The following is an 18,377-nucleotide window of genomic DNA, read 5'->3' as shown; positions in this document are numbered from 1 at the left end:
GAGAGTTGATAGAGTGTGTGTGTGTGTGTGTGTGTGTGTGTGTGTGTAAGAGAGAGAGAGAGAATGAGAGAGTGTGTGTGATTGTGTGTGTGTAAGAGAAAGAGAGAGAGAGAGTTGATGGAGTGTGTGTGTGTGTGTGTGTGTGTGTGTGTGTGTAAGAGAAAGAGAGAGAATGAGAGAGTGTGTGTGAGTGTGTGTGTGTAAGAGAAAGAGAGAGAGAGAGAGTTGATGGAGTGTGTGTGTGTGTGTGTGTGTGTGTGTGTGTGTGTGTGTGTGTGTGTGTGTGTGGGTATGTATGAGTGTTTGTTTGTGTGAGTGTGTGTCTGTGTGAGTGTATGTGTGTGAGAATGTGTGTGTGTGTGTGTGTGTGTGTGTGTGTGTGTGTGTGTGTGTGTGTGTGTGTGTGAGAATGTGTGTGTGTGAGAATGTGTGTGTGTGTGTGTGGGTATGTATGAGTGTTTGTGTGAGTGTATGTGTGTGAGAATGTGTGTGTGTGTGTGTGTGTGTGTGTGTGTGTGTGTGTGGGGGTATGTATGAGTGTTTGTGTGAGTGTATGTGTGTGAGAATGTGTGTGTGTGTGTGTGTGTGTGTGTGTGTGTGTGTGTGTGTGTGTGTGTGTGTGTGTGTGTGTGTGTGTGTGTGTGTGTGTGTGTGTGTGTGTGTGTGTGTGTGTGTGTGTGGGGGTATGTATGAGTGTTTGTGTGAGTGTATGTGTGTGAGAATGTGTGTGTGTGTGTGTGTGTGTGTGTGTGTGTGTGTGTGTGTGTGTGTGTGTGTGTGTGTGTGTGTGTGTGTGTGTGTGTGTGTGTGAGAATGTGTGTGTGTATCTGACATGAACTGAGTGTAACTCAGGTGACACACACTCATCAGGAGCGGCTGGTTTATGGCTGTTGGGTCAGATGAGCTCAAGATCAGTGTGTAGAGAGAGAATGAGTGTTTGCGTCTCCATAAAGACATGATGAGGAGTTTGGTGGAGGAACTGGAGTCCTGACCTCAACCCGATAGAACAGCTTTGGGATGAATTAGAGCGGAGACTGAGAGCCAGGCCTTCTCAAATCACAAATGAAGAATCCCCATAAACACACTCCTAAACCTTGAGGAAAGAAGAGCAGAAGAGCTGGAGCTGTTAGAGCGACTCCATATTAAACCCTACGGATGAAGAATGGGATGGGATTAAAGCTCATGTGCACAATGGAGCGCACTCTGCTGGACAAACTACGCAAGTACATCCTCTACAAGCATTTTATGTTCTGCTGATATATCTGAGACAGCCTCGGCCGCTCAATCGCTGTGGTGATGAATGATCTCTGGACATCACGCTCAGGCATTTCTGTTGTAAAACAGCTGCTGAATGTTTTTCTCCATCTTACCTCGCACTCTTTCACTGTTAAACCTGAAGCGCTGTGATTCTGTGAACAGTGAAGCCCCGCCTCCTTTGATTTGATTGGCTCTCTCAATCTTTTTGAGCAGAGCAGCTTAACATTTAAACCCTTCTGTCATTGAACAACACACAGAGCAGAAGCTGAGGGCTGAGCGTGTGCATGAGCCGGAGAAACTACAGCACAACCCTAATGTTCCTCTGAGCCTCTGGAGAAGCTGAGATCTGACCATGAGGAGATGGAGAAGCTGAGATCTGACCATGAGGAGATGGAGAAGCTGAGATCTGACCATGAGGAGATGGAGAAGCTGAGATCTGACCATGAGGAGATGGAGAAGCTGAGATCTGACCATGAGGAGATGGAGAAGCTGAGATCTGACCATGAGGAGATGGAGAAGCTGAGATCTGACCATGAGGAGATGGAGAAGCTGAGATCTGACCATGAGGAGATGGAGAAGCTGAGATCTGACCATGAGGAGATGAAGAAGCTGAGATCTGATCATGTGGAGATGGAGAAGATGAGATCTGACCATGAGGAGATGGAGAAGCTGAGATCTGACCATGAGGAGATGAAGAAGCTGAGATCTGACCATGGGGAGATGGAGAAGCTGAGATCTGACCATGAGGAGATGAAGAAGCTGAGATCTGATCATGTGGAGATGGAGAAGATGAGATCTGACCATGAGGAGATGGAGAAGCTGAGATCTGACCATGAGGAGATGGAGAAGCTGAGATCTGATCATGAGGAGATGGAGAAGATGAGATCTGACCATGAGGAGATGGGGAAGCTGAGATCTGACCATGAGGAGATGGAGAAGCTGAGATCTGACCATGAGGAGATGGAGAAGCTGAGATCTGACCATGAGGAGATGGAGAAGATGAGATCTGACCATGAGGAGATGGAGAAGCTGAGATCTGACCATGAGGAGATGGAGAAGCTGAGATCTGACCATGAGGAGATGGAGAAGCTGAGATCTGACCATGAGGATATGGAGAAGCTGAGATCTGACCATGAGGAGATGGAGAAGCTGAGATCTGACCATGAGGAGATGGAGAAGCTGAGATCTGACCATGAGGAGATGGAGAAGATGAGGAGATGGAGAAGATGAGATCTGACCATGAGGAGATGGAGAAGCTGAGATCTGACCATGAGGAGATGGAGAAGCTGAGATCTGATCATGAGGAGATGGAGAAGCTGAGATCTGACCATGAGGAGATGGAGAAGCTGAGATCTGACCATGTGGAGCAGCGCCACCTGCTGGCACATTACAGATCCCGATCACTGTAACAGACCAAACACACACAGACACGCATCTCACACACCACAGATATCAGGCCGGCGAGATGTTCATTAGCCTATAGATTAGAAAAAACATGTAAAAATCATGAATCCATTGATCAACATTACCATGCTAATTACAAAATAAACCAATAAACTTGCTCATCAAATGCTAATCAGAAACAGACGGAGCACATCTGTGGCAAAAGAGCCAAATTTCCAAATATACACACATTATTTATAACATCTGAGATGACCAGCAGATAAACACACACTCACTCACAGCAGATAAACACACACTCACTCACAGCCGATAAACACACACTCACTCACAGCAGATGAACACACACTCACTCACAGCAGATAAACACACACTCACTCACAGCAGATAAACACACACTCACTCACAGCAGATAAACACACACTCACTCACAGCAGATAAACACACACTCACTCACAGCCGATAAACACACACTCACTCACAGCAGATAAACACACACTCACTCACAGCAGATAAACACACACTCACTCACAGCAGATAAACACACACTCACTCACAGCCGATAAACACACACTCACTCACAGCCGATAAACACACACTCACTCACAGCAGATAAACACACACTCACTCACAGCCGATAAACACACACTCACTCACAGCCGATAAACACACACTCACTCACAGCAGATAAACACACACTCACTCACAGCAGATAAACACACACTCACTCACAGCAGATAAACACACACTCACTCACAGCCGATAAACACACACTCACTCACAGCAGATGAACACACACTCACTCACAGCAGATAAACACACACTCACTCACAGCACACACACTCACTCACAGCCGATAAACACACACTCACTCACAGCAGATGAACACACACTCACTCACAGCAGATAAACACACACTCACTCACAGCAGATAAACACACACTCACTCACAGCAGATAAACACACACTCACTCACAGCAGATAAACACACACTCACTCACAGCAGATAAACACACACTCACTCACAGCAGATAAACACACACTCACTCACAGCAGATAAACACACACTCACTCACAGCAGATAAACACACACTCACTCACAGCAGATAAACACACACTCACTCACAGCAGATAAACACACACTCACTCACAGCAGATAAACACACACTCACTCACAGCAGATAAACACACACTCACTCACAGCAGATAAACACACACTCACTCACAGCAGATAAACACACACTCACTCAGAGCAGATAAACACACACTCACTCACAGCAGATAAACACGCACTCACTCACAGCAGATAAACACACACTCACTCACAGCAGATAAACACGCACTCACTCACAGCAGATAAACACACACTCACTCACAGCAGATAAACACACACTCACTCACAGCCGATAAACACACACTCACTCACAGCCGATAAACACACACTCACTCACAGCCGATAAACACACACTCACACACAGCAGATAAACACACACTCACTCAGAGCAGATGAACACACACTCACTCACAGCCGATAAACACGCACTCACTCACAGCAGATAAACACACACTCACTCACAGCCGATAAACACGCACTCACTCACAGCCGATAAACACACACTCACAGCCGATAAACACACACTCACTCACAGCAGATAAACACTCACTCACAGCAGATAAACACACACTCACTCACTCACAGCAGATAAACACACACTCACTCACAGCAGATGAACACACACTCACTCACAGCAGATGAACACACACTCACTCACAGCAGATAAACACACACTCACTCACAGCCGATAAACACACACTCACTCACAGCAGATGAACACACACTCACTCACAGCAGATAAACACGCACTCACTCACAGCAGATAAACACACACTCACTCACAGCAGATAAACACACACTCACTCACAGCAGATAAACACACACTCACTCACAGCAGATAAACACACACTCACTCACAGCCGATAAACACACACTCACTCACAGCAGATAAACACACACTCACTCACAGCAGATAAACACACACTCACTCACAGCCGATAAACACACACTCACTCACAGCCGATAAACACACACTCACTCACAGCAGATAAACACGCACTCACTCACAGCAGATAAACACACACTCACTCAGAGCAGATGAACACACACTCACTCACAGCCGATAAACACGCACTCACTCACAGCAGATAAACACACACTCACTCACAGCACACACACTCACTCACAGCACACACACTCACTCACAGCCGATAAACACACACTCACTCACAGCAGATGAACACACACTCACTCACAGCAGATGAACACACACTCACTCAGAGCAGATGAACACACACTCACTCACAGCCGATAAACACACACTCACTCACAGCAGATGAACACACACTCACTCACAGCAGATAAACACGCACTCACTCACAGCAGATAAACACACACTCACTCAGAGCAGATGAACACACACTCACTCACAGCCGATAAACACGCACTCACTCACAGCAGATAAACACACACTCACTCACAGCCGATAAACACGCACTCACTCACAGCCGATAAACACACACTCACTCACTCACAGCAGATAAACACACACTCACAGCAGATAAACACACACTCACTCACTCACAGCAGATAAACACACACTCACTCACAGCAGATGAACACACACTCACTCACAGCAGATAAACACACACTCACTCACAGCAGATAAACACACACTCACTCACAGCCGATAAACACGCACTCACTCACAGCAGATAAACACACACTCACTCACAGCCAATAAACACGCACTCACTCACAGCCGATAAACACACACTCACAGCCGATAAACACACACTCACTCACTCACAGCCGATAAACACACACTCACAGCAGATAAACACACACTCACTCACTCACAGCAGATAAACACACACTCACTCACAGCAGATGAACACACACTCACTCACAGCAGATAAACACACACTCACTCACAGCCGATAAACACACACTCACTCACAGCAGATAAACACACACTCACTCACAGCAGATAAACACACACTCACTCACAGCCGATAAACACACACTCACTCACAGCCGATAAACACACACTCACTCACAGCCGATAAACACACACTCACTCACAGCCGATAAACACACACTCACTCACAGCCGATAAACACACACTCACTCACAGCCGATAAACACACACTCACTCACAGCAGATAAACACACACTCACTCACAGCAGATAAACACACACTCACTCACAGCCGATAAACACACACTCACTCACAGCAGATGAACACACACTCACTCACAGCAGATAAACACACACTCACTCACAGCCGATAAACACACACTCACTCACAGCAGATAAACACACACTCACTCACAGCAGATAAACACACACTCACTCACAGCCGATAAACACACACTCACTCACAGCTGATAAACACACACTCACAGCCGATAAACACACACTCACAGCCGATAAACACACACTCACTCACTCACAGCCGATAAACACTCACTCACTCACAGCCGATAAACACACACTCACTCACAGCCGATAAACACTCACTCACAGCAGATAAACACACACTCACTCACAACCGATAAACACACACTCACTCACAGCCGATAAACACACACTCACAGCCGATAAACACACACTCACTCACTCACAGCCGATAAACACACACTCACAGCAGATAAACACACACTCACTCACTCACAGCAGATAAACACACACTCACTCACAGCAGATAAACACTCACTCACAGCAGATAAACACACACTCACTCACAACCGATAAACACACACTCACTCACAGCCGATAAACACACACTCACAGCCGATAAACACACACTCACTCACTCACAGCCGATAAACACACACTCACAGCAGATAAACACACACTCACTCACTCACAGCAGATGAACACACACTCACTCACAGCAGATAAACACACACTCACTCACAGCAGATAAACACACACTCACTCACAGCAGATAAACACACACTCACTCACAGCCGATAAACACACACTCACTCACAGCCGATAAACACACACTCACTCACAGCCGATAAACACACACTCACACACAGCAGATAAACACACACTCACTCACAGCAGATAAACACACACTCACTCACAGCAGATAAACACACACTCACTCACAGCAGATAAACACACACTCACTCACAGCCAGAGGTGGACAGTAACGAAGTACATTTACTTGAGTACTGTACTTAAGTACACTTTTTGAGTATCTGTACTTTACTGAAGTATTATTTTTTAGGGATACTTTTACTTTAACTTCACTACATTTGAAAGACAAATATCGTACTTTTTACTCCACTACATTTCTATCAGGGTCCTCAAAGTCGAAAGTCGTTTCTGTAGCAGCTTTAGAAGTTAGTGGATGGTTTTTTTCTTCTTTAAAAGTTTTTTTGTTTTTTTTTGTTTTGGCAGACAGCCTATCAGTAATCACTCTTGTATAGGGTCATGTGAAGTTTCCCAAAAATGTTTTAACACTGATCAGTTTACAGCAAAATGGAAGAAGACGGTTCCTTGGCACAGTGTGTGTACCCTTGGCCATACTTAAAAAGTATGTTTCAGTTTTCTCAAAAGATTAAAGATTAGTTTAGTTGGCATACACTTTGATGCATGTCTCATAAAATGTTCAAAAATGTAAATGTCTGGGAGAAAGAGAAGAGTAAACAGTTGGGAGAATATCAGATGCGTATCAGTGAATAGGGTCCATGCATTCAGCCTTAAAGTGATAGCAGCTTTGTAAAGAGCTTTGTAACTTTTATACAAGAAATTGAAAATTTCAATACTTGTATAAAAGTTACAATGCTCTATAAAAAATGTAAAGAAATGAGTTCAAGGTGGTCGTATGCTAGCATGTCGGATGGAGCATCACTGACTGGCTTAAACCACCTTGGTGGCATAATGTGCATTTATACAACAATGCAACAATAATAGATTAATGCATTGACATAAAAAAGGAAATTTACTTTTGATACTTAAGTATTTTTAAAAACAAATACTTCTGTACTTTTACTTAAGTAAAAATCTGTTTTTAGAACTTTCACTTGTAACGGAGTAATATTTGACTAGTAGTACTTTTACTCTTACTCAAGTAATAGAGTTGTGTACTTTGTCCACCTCTGCTCACAGCAGATAAACACACACTCACAGCAGATGAACACACACTCACTCACAGCAGATAAACACACACTCACTCACAGCAGATAAACACACACACACTCACAGCAGATAAACACACACACACTCACAGCAGATAAACACACACTCACTCACAGCCGATAAACACACACTCACTCACAGCAGATAAACACACACACACTCACAGCAGATAAACACACACTCACTCACAGCAGATAAACACACACTCACTCACAGCAGATAAACACACACTCACTCACAGCAGATAAACACACACTCACTCAGAGCAGATAAACACACACTCACTCACAGCAGATAAACACACACTCACTCACAGCCGATAAACACACACTCACTCACAGCAGATAAACTCACACTCACTCACAGCAGATAAACACACACTCACTCACAGCAGATGAACACACACTCACTCACAGCAGATGAACACACACTCACTCACAGCCGATAAACACACACTCACTCACAACAGATAAACACACACTCACTCACAGCAGATAAACACACACTCACTCACAGCAGATAAACACAGTCACAGTCAGACAGACACAGACACAGTCAGACAGACACAGTCAGACAGACACAGTCAGACAGACACAGACACAGTCAGACAGACACAGACACAGTCAGACAGACACAGACACAGTCAGACAGACACAGACACAGTCAGACAGACACAGTCACAGTCAGACAGACACAGACACAGTCAGACAGACACAGACACAGTCAGACAGACACAGTCAGTCAGACAGACAGACACAGACACAGTCAGACAGACACAGACACAGTCAGACAAACACAGTCAGACAGACACATACACAGTCAGACAGACACAGTCACAGTCAGACAGACACAGACACAGTCAGACAGACACAGACACAGTCAGACAGACACAGTCAGAGTCAGACAGACACAGACACAGTCAGACAGACACAGACACAGTCAGACAGACAGACACAGACACAGACACAGTCAGACAGACACAGACACAGTCAGACAGAAACAGTCAGACAGACACATACACAGTCAGACAGACACAGTCACAGTCAGACAGACACAGACACAGTCAGACAGACACAGACACAGTCAGACAGACACAGACACAGTCAGACGGACACAGACACAGTCAGACAGACACAGTCAGACGGACACAGTCAGACAGACACAGTCAGACAGACACAGTCAGACAGACACAGTCACAGTCAGACAGACACAGTCAGACAGACACAGTCAGACAGACACAGTCAGACAGACACAGTCAGACAGACACAGTCAGACAGACACAGACACAGTCAGACAGACACAGACACAGTCAGACAGACACAGACACAGTCAGACAGACACAGTCACAGTCAGACAGACACAGTCACAGTCAGACAGACACAGTCAGACAGACACAGACACAGTCAGACGGACACAGTCAGACAGACACAGTCACAGTCAGACAGACACAGACACAGTCAGACAGACACAGTCACAGTCAGACAGACACAGTCAGACAGACACAGTCACAGTGTCACAGCAGATAAACACACACTCACTCACAGCCGATAAACACACACTCACTCACAGCCAATTAACACACACTCACTCACAGTCAGACAGACACACACACACAGACAGACACAGTCAGACGGACACAGACACACACACACACACACACACACACACAGTCAGACAGACACAGACAGACAGACACAGACAGACGGACACAGACACAGTCAGACAGACACAGACAGACAGACACAGACACAGTCAGACAGACACAGACACAGTCAGACAGACACAGACAGACACAGTCAGACAGACACAGTCAGACAGACTCAGACAGACACACACACACACACAAACACACACACAGACACAGTCAGACAGACACAGTCAGACAGACACAGTCAGACAGTCAGACAGACAGACAGACACAGTCAGACAGACAGACAGACACAGTCAGACGGACACAGACACAGTCAGACGTACACAGACACAGTCAGACAGACACAGACACAGTCAGACAGACACAGACACAGTCAGACAGACAGACAGACAGACACAGTCAGACAGACAGACAGACAGACACAGTCACAGTCAGACGGACACAGACACAGTCAGACAGACACAGTCACAGTCAGACAGACACAGTCAGACAGATAGACAGACAGTCACAGTCAGACGGACACAGACACAGTCAGACGGACACAGTCACAGTCAGACAGACACAGTCACAGTCAGACAGACACAGACACAGTCAGACAGACACAGTCACAGTCAGACGGACACAGTCAGACAGACACAGTCAGACAGACACAGTCAGACAGACACAGTCAGACAGACACAGTCACAGTCAGACGGACACAGACACAGTCAGACAGACACAGTCAGACAGACACAGTCAGACAGACACAGTCAGACAGACACAGTCAGACAGACACAGTCAGACAGACACAGTCACAGTCAGACGGACACAGACACAGTCAGACAGACACAGACACAGTCAGACAGACACAGTCAGACAGACACAGACACAGTCAGACAGACACAGTCAGACAGACACAGTCAGACAGACACAGTCAGACGGACACAGTCAGACGGACACAGTCAGACGGACACAGTCACAGTCAGACGGACACAGACACAGTCAGACGGACACAGACACAGTCAGACAGACACAGTCACAGTCAGACAAACACAGACACAGTCAGACAGACACAGACACAGTCAGACAGACACAGTCAGACAGACACAGTCAGACAGACACAGTCAGACAGACACAGTCAGACACAGTCAGACAGACACAGTCACAGTCAGACAGACACAGTCACAGTCAGACAGACACAGACAGACAGACACAGACACAGTCAGACAGACACAGTCAGACAGACACAGTCACAGTCAGACGGACACAGACACAGTCAGACAGACACAGTCAGACGGACACAGTCACAGTCAGACTGACACAGACACAGTCAGACAGACACAGTCACAGTGTCACAGTCAGACAGACAGACAGACAGACAGACACAGTCAGACGTACACAGACACAGTCAGACGGACACAGACACAGTCAGACAGACAGACACAGTCAGACGGGCACAGACACAGTCAGACGTACACAGACACAGTCAGACAGACACAGACACAGTCAGACGGACACAGTCACAGTCAGACGGACACAGACACAGTCAGACAGACAGACAGACACAGTCAGACGGACACAGACACAGTCAGACGGACACAGACACAGTCAGACGTACACAGACACAGTCAGACAGACAGACAGACAGACACAGTCAGACGGGCACAGACACAGTCAGACGTACACAGACACAGTCAGACAGACACAGACACAGTCAGACGGACACAGACACAGTCAGACGGACACAGACACAGTCAGACGGACACACACACACACACACAGTCAGACAGACACAGTCAGACGGCCACAGACACAGTCAGACAGACACAGTCAGACGGCCACAGACACAGTCAGACAGACACAGTCACAGTCAGACGACCACAGACACAGTCAGACGGATACAGATACAGTCAGACGGACACACACACACACACACACAGTCAGACGGACACACACACACACACACACACACACACAGTCAGACGGACACACACACACACACACACAGTCAGACGGACACACACACACACACAGTCAGACGGACACAGACACAGTCAGACGGACACAGACACAGTCAGACGGACAGAGACACAGTCAGACGGACACACACACAGTCAGACGGACACACACACACAGTGAGACGGACACACACACACAGTCAGATGGACACACACACACAGTCAGACGGACACACACACACAGTCAGACGGACACACACAGTGAGACGGACACAGTCACATTCAGACGAACAGAGACACAGTCAGACGGACAAACACAGACAGACAGACACACACAGTCAGACAGACAGACACAGTTAGACACACAGACACAGTCAGACAGACAGACACAGACAGTCAGACGGACACAGTCAGACGGACACACACAGTCAGACAGACAGACACAGTTAGACACACAGACACAGTCAGACAGACAGACACAGACAGTCAGACGGACACAGTCAGACGGACACACACAGTCAGACAGACAGACACAGTTAGACACACAGACACAGTCAGACAGACAGACACAGACAGTCAGACGGACACAGACAGACAGACAGGCAGGCAGACAGACAGAGTCAGACGAACACAGACACAGTCAGACGAACACAGACACAGTCAGACGAACACAGACACAGTCAGACACACAGCCAGAGTCAGACAGACACAATCAGATGGACAGACACAGACAGTCAGACGGACAGACACAGTCAGTCAGACAGACAGACAGACAGACAGAGTCAGACGGACAGAAACAGTCAGACAGACACAGTCAGACAGATACAGACACAGTCAGTCAGACAGACAGACACAGACACAGTCAGACAGACACAGACACAGTCAGACAAACACAGTCAGACAGACACATACACAGTCAGACAGACACAGTCACAGTCAGACAGACACAGACACAGTCAGACAGACACAGACACAGTCAGACAGACACAGTCAGAGTCAGACAGACACAGACACAGTCAGACAGACACAGACACAGTCAGACAGACAGACACAGACACAGACACAGTCAGACAGACACAGACACAGTCAGACAGAAACAGTCAGACAGACACATACACAGTCAGACAGACACAGTCACAGTCAGACAGACACAGACACAGTCAGACAGACACAGACACAGTCAGACAGACACAGACACAGTCAGACGGACACAGACACAGTCAGACAGACACAGTCAGACGGACACAGTCAGACAGACACAGTCAGACAGACACAGTCAGACAGACACAGTCAGACAGACACAGTCACAGTCAGACAGACACAGTCAGACAGACACAGTCAGACAGACACAGTCAGACAGACACAGACACAGTCAGACAGACACAGACACAGTCAGACAGACACAGACACAGTCAGACAGACACAGTCACAGTCAGACAGACACAGTCACAGTCAGACAGACACAGTCAGACAGACACAGACACAGTCAGACGGACACAGTCAGACAGACACAGTCACAGTCAGACAGACACAGACACAGTCAGACAGACACAGTCACAGTCAGACAGACACAGTCAGACAGACACAGTCACAGTGTCACAGCAGATAAACACACACTCACTCACAGCCGATAAACACACACTCACTCACAGCCAATTAACACACACTCACTCACAGTCAGACAGACACACACACACAGACAGACACAGTCAGACGGACACAGACACACACACACACACACACACACACAGTCAGACAGACACAGACAGACAGACACAGACAGACGGACACAGACACAGTCAGACAGACACAGACAGACAGACACAGACACAGTCAGACAGACACAGACACAGTCAGACAGACACAGACAGACACAGTCAGACAGACACAGTCAGACAGACTCAGACAGACACACACACACACACAAACACACACACAGACACAGTCAGACAGACACAGTCAGACAGACACAGTCAGACAGTCAGACAGACAGACAGACACAGTCAGACAGACAGACAGACAGACGGACACAGTCAGACGGACACAGACACAGTCAGACGTACACAGACACAGTCAGACAGACACAGACACAGTCAGACAGACACAGACACAGTCAGACAGACAGACAGACAGACACAGTCAGACAGACAGACAGACAGACAGACACAGTCACAGTCAGACGGACACAGACACAGTCAGACAGACACAGTCACAGTCAGACAGACACAGTCAGACAGATAGACAGACAGTCACAGTCAGACGGACACAGACACAGTCAGACGGTCACAGTCACAGTCAGACAGACACAGTCACAGTCAGACAGACACAGACACAGTCAGACAGACACAGTCACAGTCAGACGGACACAGACACAGTCAGACAGACACAGTCAGACAGACACAGTCAGACAGACACAGTCAGACAGACACAGTCAGACAGACACAGTCACAGTCAGACGGACACAGACACAGTCAGACAGACACAGACACAGTCAGACAGACACAGTCAGACAGACACAGACACAGTCAGACAGACACAGTCAGACAGACACAGTCAGACAGACACAGTCAGACAGACACAGTCAGACAGACACAGTCAGACAGACACAGTCAGACGGACACAGTCAGACGGACACAGTCACAGTCAGACGGACACAGACACAGTCAGACGGACACAGACACAGTCAGACAGACACAGTCACAGTCAGACAAACACAGACACAGTCAGACAGACACAGACACAGTCAGACAGACACAGTCAGACAGACACAGTCAGACAGACACAGTCAGACAGACACAGTCAGACACAGTCAGACAGACACAGTCACAGTCAGACAGACACAGTCACAGTCAGACAGACACAGACAGACAGACACAGACACAGTCAGACAGACACAGTCACAGTCAGACGGACACAGACACAGTCAGACAGACACAGTCAGACGGACACAGTCACAGTCAGACTGACACAGACACAGTCAGACAGACACAGTCACAGTGTCACAGTCAGACAGACAGACAGACAGACAGACACAGTCAGACGTACACAGACACAGTCAGACGGACACAGACACAGTCAGACAGACAGACACAGTCAGACGGGCACAGACACAGTCAGACGTACACAGACACAGTCAGACAGACACAGACACAGTCAGACGGACACAGTCACAGTCAGACGGACACAGACACAGTCAGACAGACAGACAGACAGACAGACAGACAGACAGACACAGTCAGACGGACACAGACACAGTCAGACGGACACAGACACAGTCAGACGTACACAGACACAGTCAGACAGACAGACAGACACAGTCAGACGGGCACAGACACAGTCAGACGTACACAGACACAGTCAGACAGACACAGACACAGTCAGACGGACACAGACACAGTCAGACGGACACAGACACAGTCAGACGGACACACACACAGTCAGACGGACACACACACACACAGTCAGACAGACACAGTCAGACGGCCACAGACACAGTCAGACAGACACAGTCAGACGGCCACAGACACAGTCAGACAGACACAGTCACAGTCAGACGACCACAGACACAGTCAGACGGATACAGATACAGTCAGACGGACACACACACACACACACACAGTCAGACGGACACACACACACACACACACACACACAGTCAGACGGACACACACACACACACACAGTCAGACGGACACACACACACACACAGTCAGACGGACACAGACACAGTCAGACGGACACAGACACAGTCAGACGGACAGAGACACAGTCAGACGGACACACACACAGTCAGACGGACACACACACACAGTGAGACGGACACACACACACAGTCAGATGGACACACACACACAGTCAGACGGACACACACACACAGTCAGACGGACACACACAGTGAGACGGACACAGTCACATTCAGACGAACAGAGACACAGTCAGACGGACAAACACAGACAGACAGACACACACAGTCAGACAGACAGACACAGTTAGACACACAGACACAGTCAGACAGACAGACACAGACAGTCAGACGGACACAGTCAGACGGACACACACAGTCAGACAGACAGACACAGTTAGACACACAGACACAGTCAGACAGACAGACACAGACAGTCAGACGGACACAGTCAGACGGACACACACAGTCAGACAGACAGACACAGTTAGACACACAGACACAGTCAGACAGACAGACACAGACAGTCAGACGGACACAGACAGACAGACAGGCAGGCAGACAGACAGAGTCAGACGAACACAGACACAGTCAGACGAACACAGACACAGTCAGACGAACACAGACACAGTCAGACACACAGCCAGAGTCAGACAGACACAATCAGATGGACAGACACAGACAGTCAGACGGACAGACACAGTCAGTCAGACAGACAGACAGACAGACAGAGTCAGACGGACAGAAACAGTCAGACAGACACAGTCAGACAGATACAGACACAGTCAGACAGACACACACAGTCAGACACACAAACAGTCAGACTGACACAATCAGATGGACAGACACAGACAGTCAGACGGACAGACACAGTCAGACAGACAGACAGACATACACAGTCAGACAGACACACATAGTCAGACAGACACAGACACAATCAGACAGACACAGTCAGACAGATACAGACACAGTCAGACAGACACACACAGTCAGACAGACACAGTTAGACACACAAACACAGTCAGACGGACACAATCAGATGGACAGACACAGACAGTCAGACGGACAGACATACACAGTCAGACGGACAGAAACAGTCAGACAGACACAGTCAGACAGACACAATCAGACAGACACAGTCAGACAGATACAGACACAGTCAGACAGACACACACAGTCAGACAGACACAGTCAGACACACAAACACAGTCAGACGGACACAATCAGATGGACAGACACTGTCAGACAGATACAGACACAGTCAGACAGACACACACAGTCAGACAGACACAGTCAGACAGACACACACAGTCAGACAGACAGACAGACAGACAGTCAGACAGACAGACAAAGTCACAGTCAGACAGACACACACAGTCAGACAGACAGACAGACAGACACAGTCAGACAGACAGACAGACACAGTCAGACAGACGGACAGACACACACAGTCAGACAGACACAGTCAGACGGACAGATGGTCTGTCAACTCAGTTATAAAGAACAACTCATTATTATATTATATCTTTAAATTCTACCAATACATACTTAAACAAACCCTTGTGTTTCAACAACTGGGTGTGTGTATAATAACATAAAGACACACAACTATAACAATGGCACAGACAAACATGACAGAAGCCGAACACACTACACACACACACACACACACACACACACACATTGCTTTATTGGCATGACATACATAGCTACAGCCACAGCATTGCACAAAGCAAAACAAAAACATACATAAAACACACTCACACACACACACACACACACACACACACACACACACACACACACACACACACACACACACACACACACACACACACACACACACACACACACACACACACACACACACACACACACTCCCGACCAATCTCCCGGTGATAAATTGTCAACACGCTTACGTAAACAGCAGCGCCACGCGCAAACACGAGGAAGTGGAGCGACCTGCGCCGTTGCCATTAGTAACTGACCTCGCTTCACGAGCTGAGCGCGCGCACGCACACACACATACGCACACACACACACACACACACACACACACGCCCTCCTTACTTGCGATGGTGACCCGTCTTATCCTTCTTTCCTTTCGGCCTCCTTTTCCGGGCTTGAATGGCCAACACTGGAGCGGAGAACCGGAGAACCGGAGACAGGACCGGACCGGGCAGAAGACACACACACACACACACACACACACACACACACACACACACACACACACACATATCAGTGACAGAAGCATCGCTCACACTAACACCAGCTCTGTTGGCATCTGTGTGTCTGTGTGAGTGCATGTAGTGTGTACTAGATAGGGATTGATGTTTCTCACCCTTTCTAGAGCTCATGATGTGATTCCTCAAGCCGGGGATCTCTCTCCTCTCTCCGGCGCGTCACCGCTGCCAACGCGCGTTCAGGCATCGACGTGGCCGCGCACGACGAGGCTGAATCCTGGTCGCAGCTTCTTATTGACGCTATCCGGTCCACCTTAAAAGACGCGAGGCTTCCGCGTCTTTGGTTTCTGATTGACGCTCAATTTAGGGACCTAACGGTTTTTCTCTTTTTCAAGCTTTTTGAGGGATTGTGTTGCTTTTGTGTCCATTTTCAGAATAAAAGAATAATATATTAGCGAAGATTGACTGTAAAAGTATTAAGGCACATACAATATAATTACAGTGTGCCTATTCTTTAATTATTGTACATGCCATCAGCTCAATTTAGGGACCGTGTTTTTTTCTCTTATTCACACTTTTGATACTATTGTGTCTATTTTCAGAAAAGAATAATAAACTATTTAAAAGATAATTAACAGTGAAGATGACTGTAAAAAATACAAATGTACATAAAATATAATTGCATCATTCTTCAATTATTGCACTTGAATGCTTTGAATGCATTAATAAATCAATAAAAGGTAAGGTAACTAGAGAATAATGCCAGCTCCAGCTTGGATCCAGCCTCCGAAGACTTCCGATGAACCAACACCAGATGACACCTACCCCTGCAAGGTCTCCAGAACATCAATTATGGATGAAATACAAAATGTATAATCATGTTATTGCTTTGAAATGCAAACAAATTTTGCTTAAATTGACATATGATATTTGTCAATACTGTAATTTGTAATATCCTACAACATTTGGGGAAGTAAAAAATTTCACTGGTGCTTTATACCCATCGTGCTTGAATATCATCATTCAAATTTTCAAAGATTTTTACTGTAGC

At 47.2% G+C, this 18,377-nt stretch overlaps 1 protein-coding gene across 2 annotated transcripts in view; it reads right to left on the bottom strand.

Annotated features, from left to right (window-relative positions):
- srpk2 (SRSF protein kinase 2) overlaps nt 1-17,537 on the bottom strand; it is a 59,061-nt gene extending 41,524 nt beyond the window's left edge. For both annotated transcript variants that reach the window (XM_079810096.1, XM_079810095.1), the window contains exons 1-2: nt 17,485-17,537; nt 17,211-17,277 (exon numbers count right to left, since the gene is read on the bottom strand). In XM_079810096.1, the coding sequence (XP_079666222.1) occupies nt 17,211-17,277; nt 17,485-17,500 (83 nt within the window). In that variant the 5' untranslated portion in view covers nt 17,501-17,537. The remainder of the gene's footprint in view (nt 1-17,210; nt 17,278-17,484) is intronic.
- Nucleotides 17,538-18,377: the final 840 nt, after the last annotated feature.

Source organism: Gobio gobio (assembly GCF_949357685.1).
Source record: "Gobio gobio genome assembly, chromosome: 25".
Classification (NCBI taxonomy): Eukaryota; Metazoa; Chordata; class Actinopteri; order Cypriniformes; family Gobionidae; genus Gobio; species Gobio gobio.
This window is presented reverse-complemented; position numbering and strand designations above follow the sequence as displayed.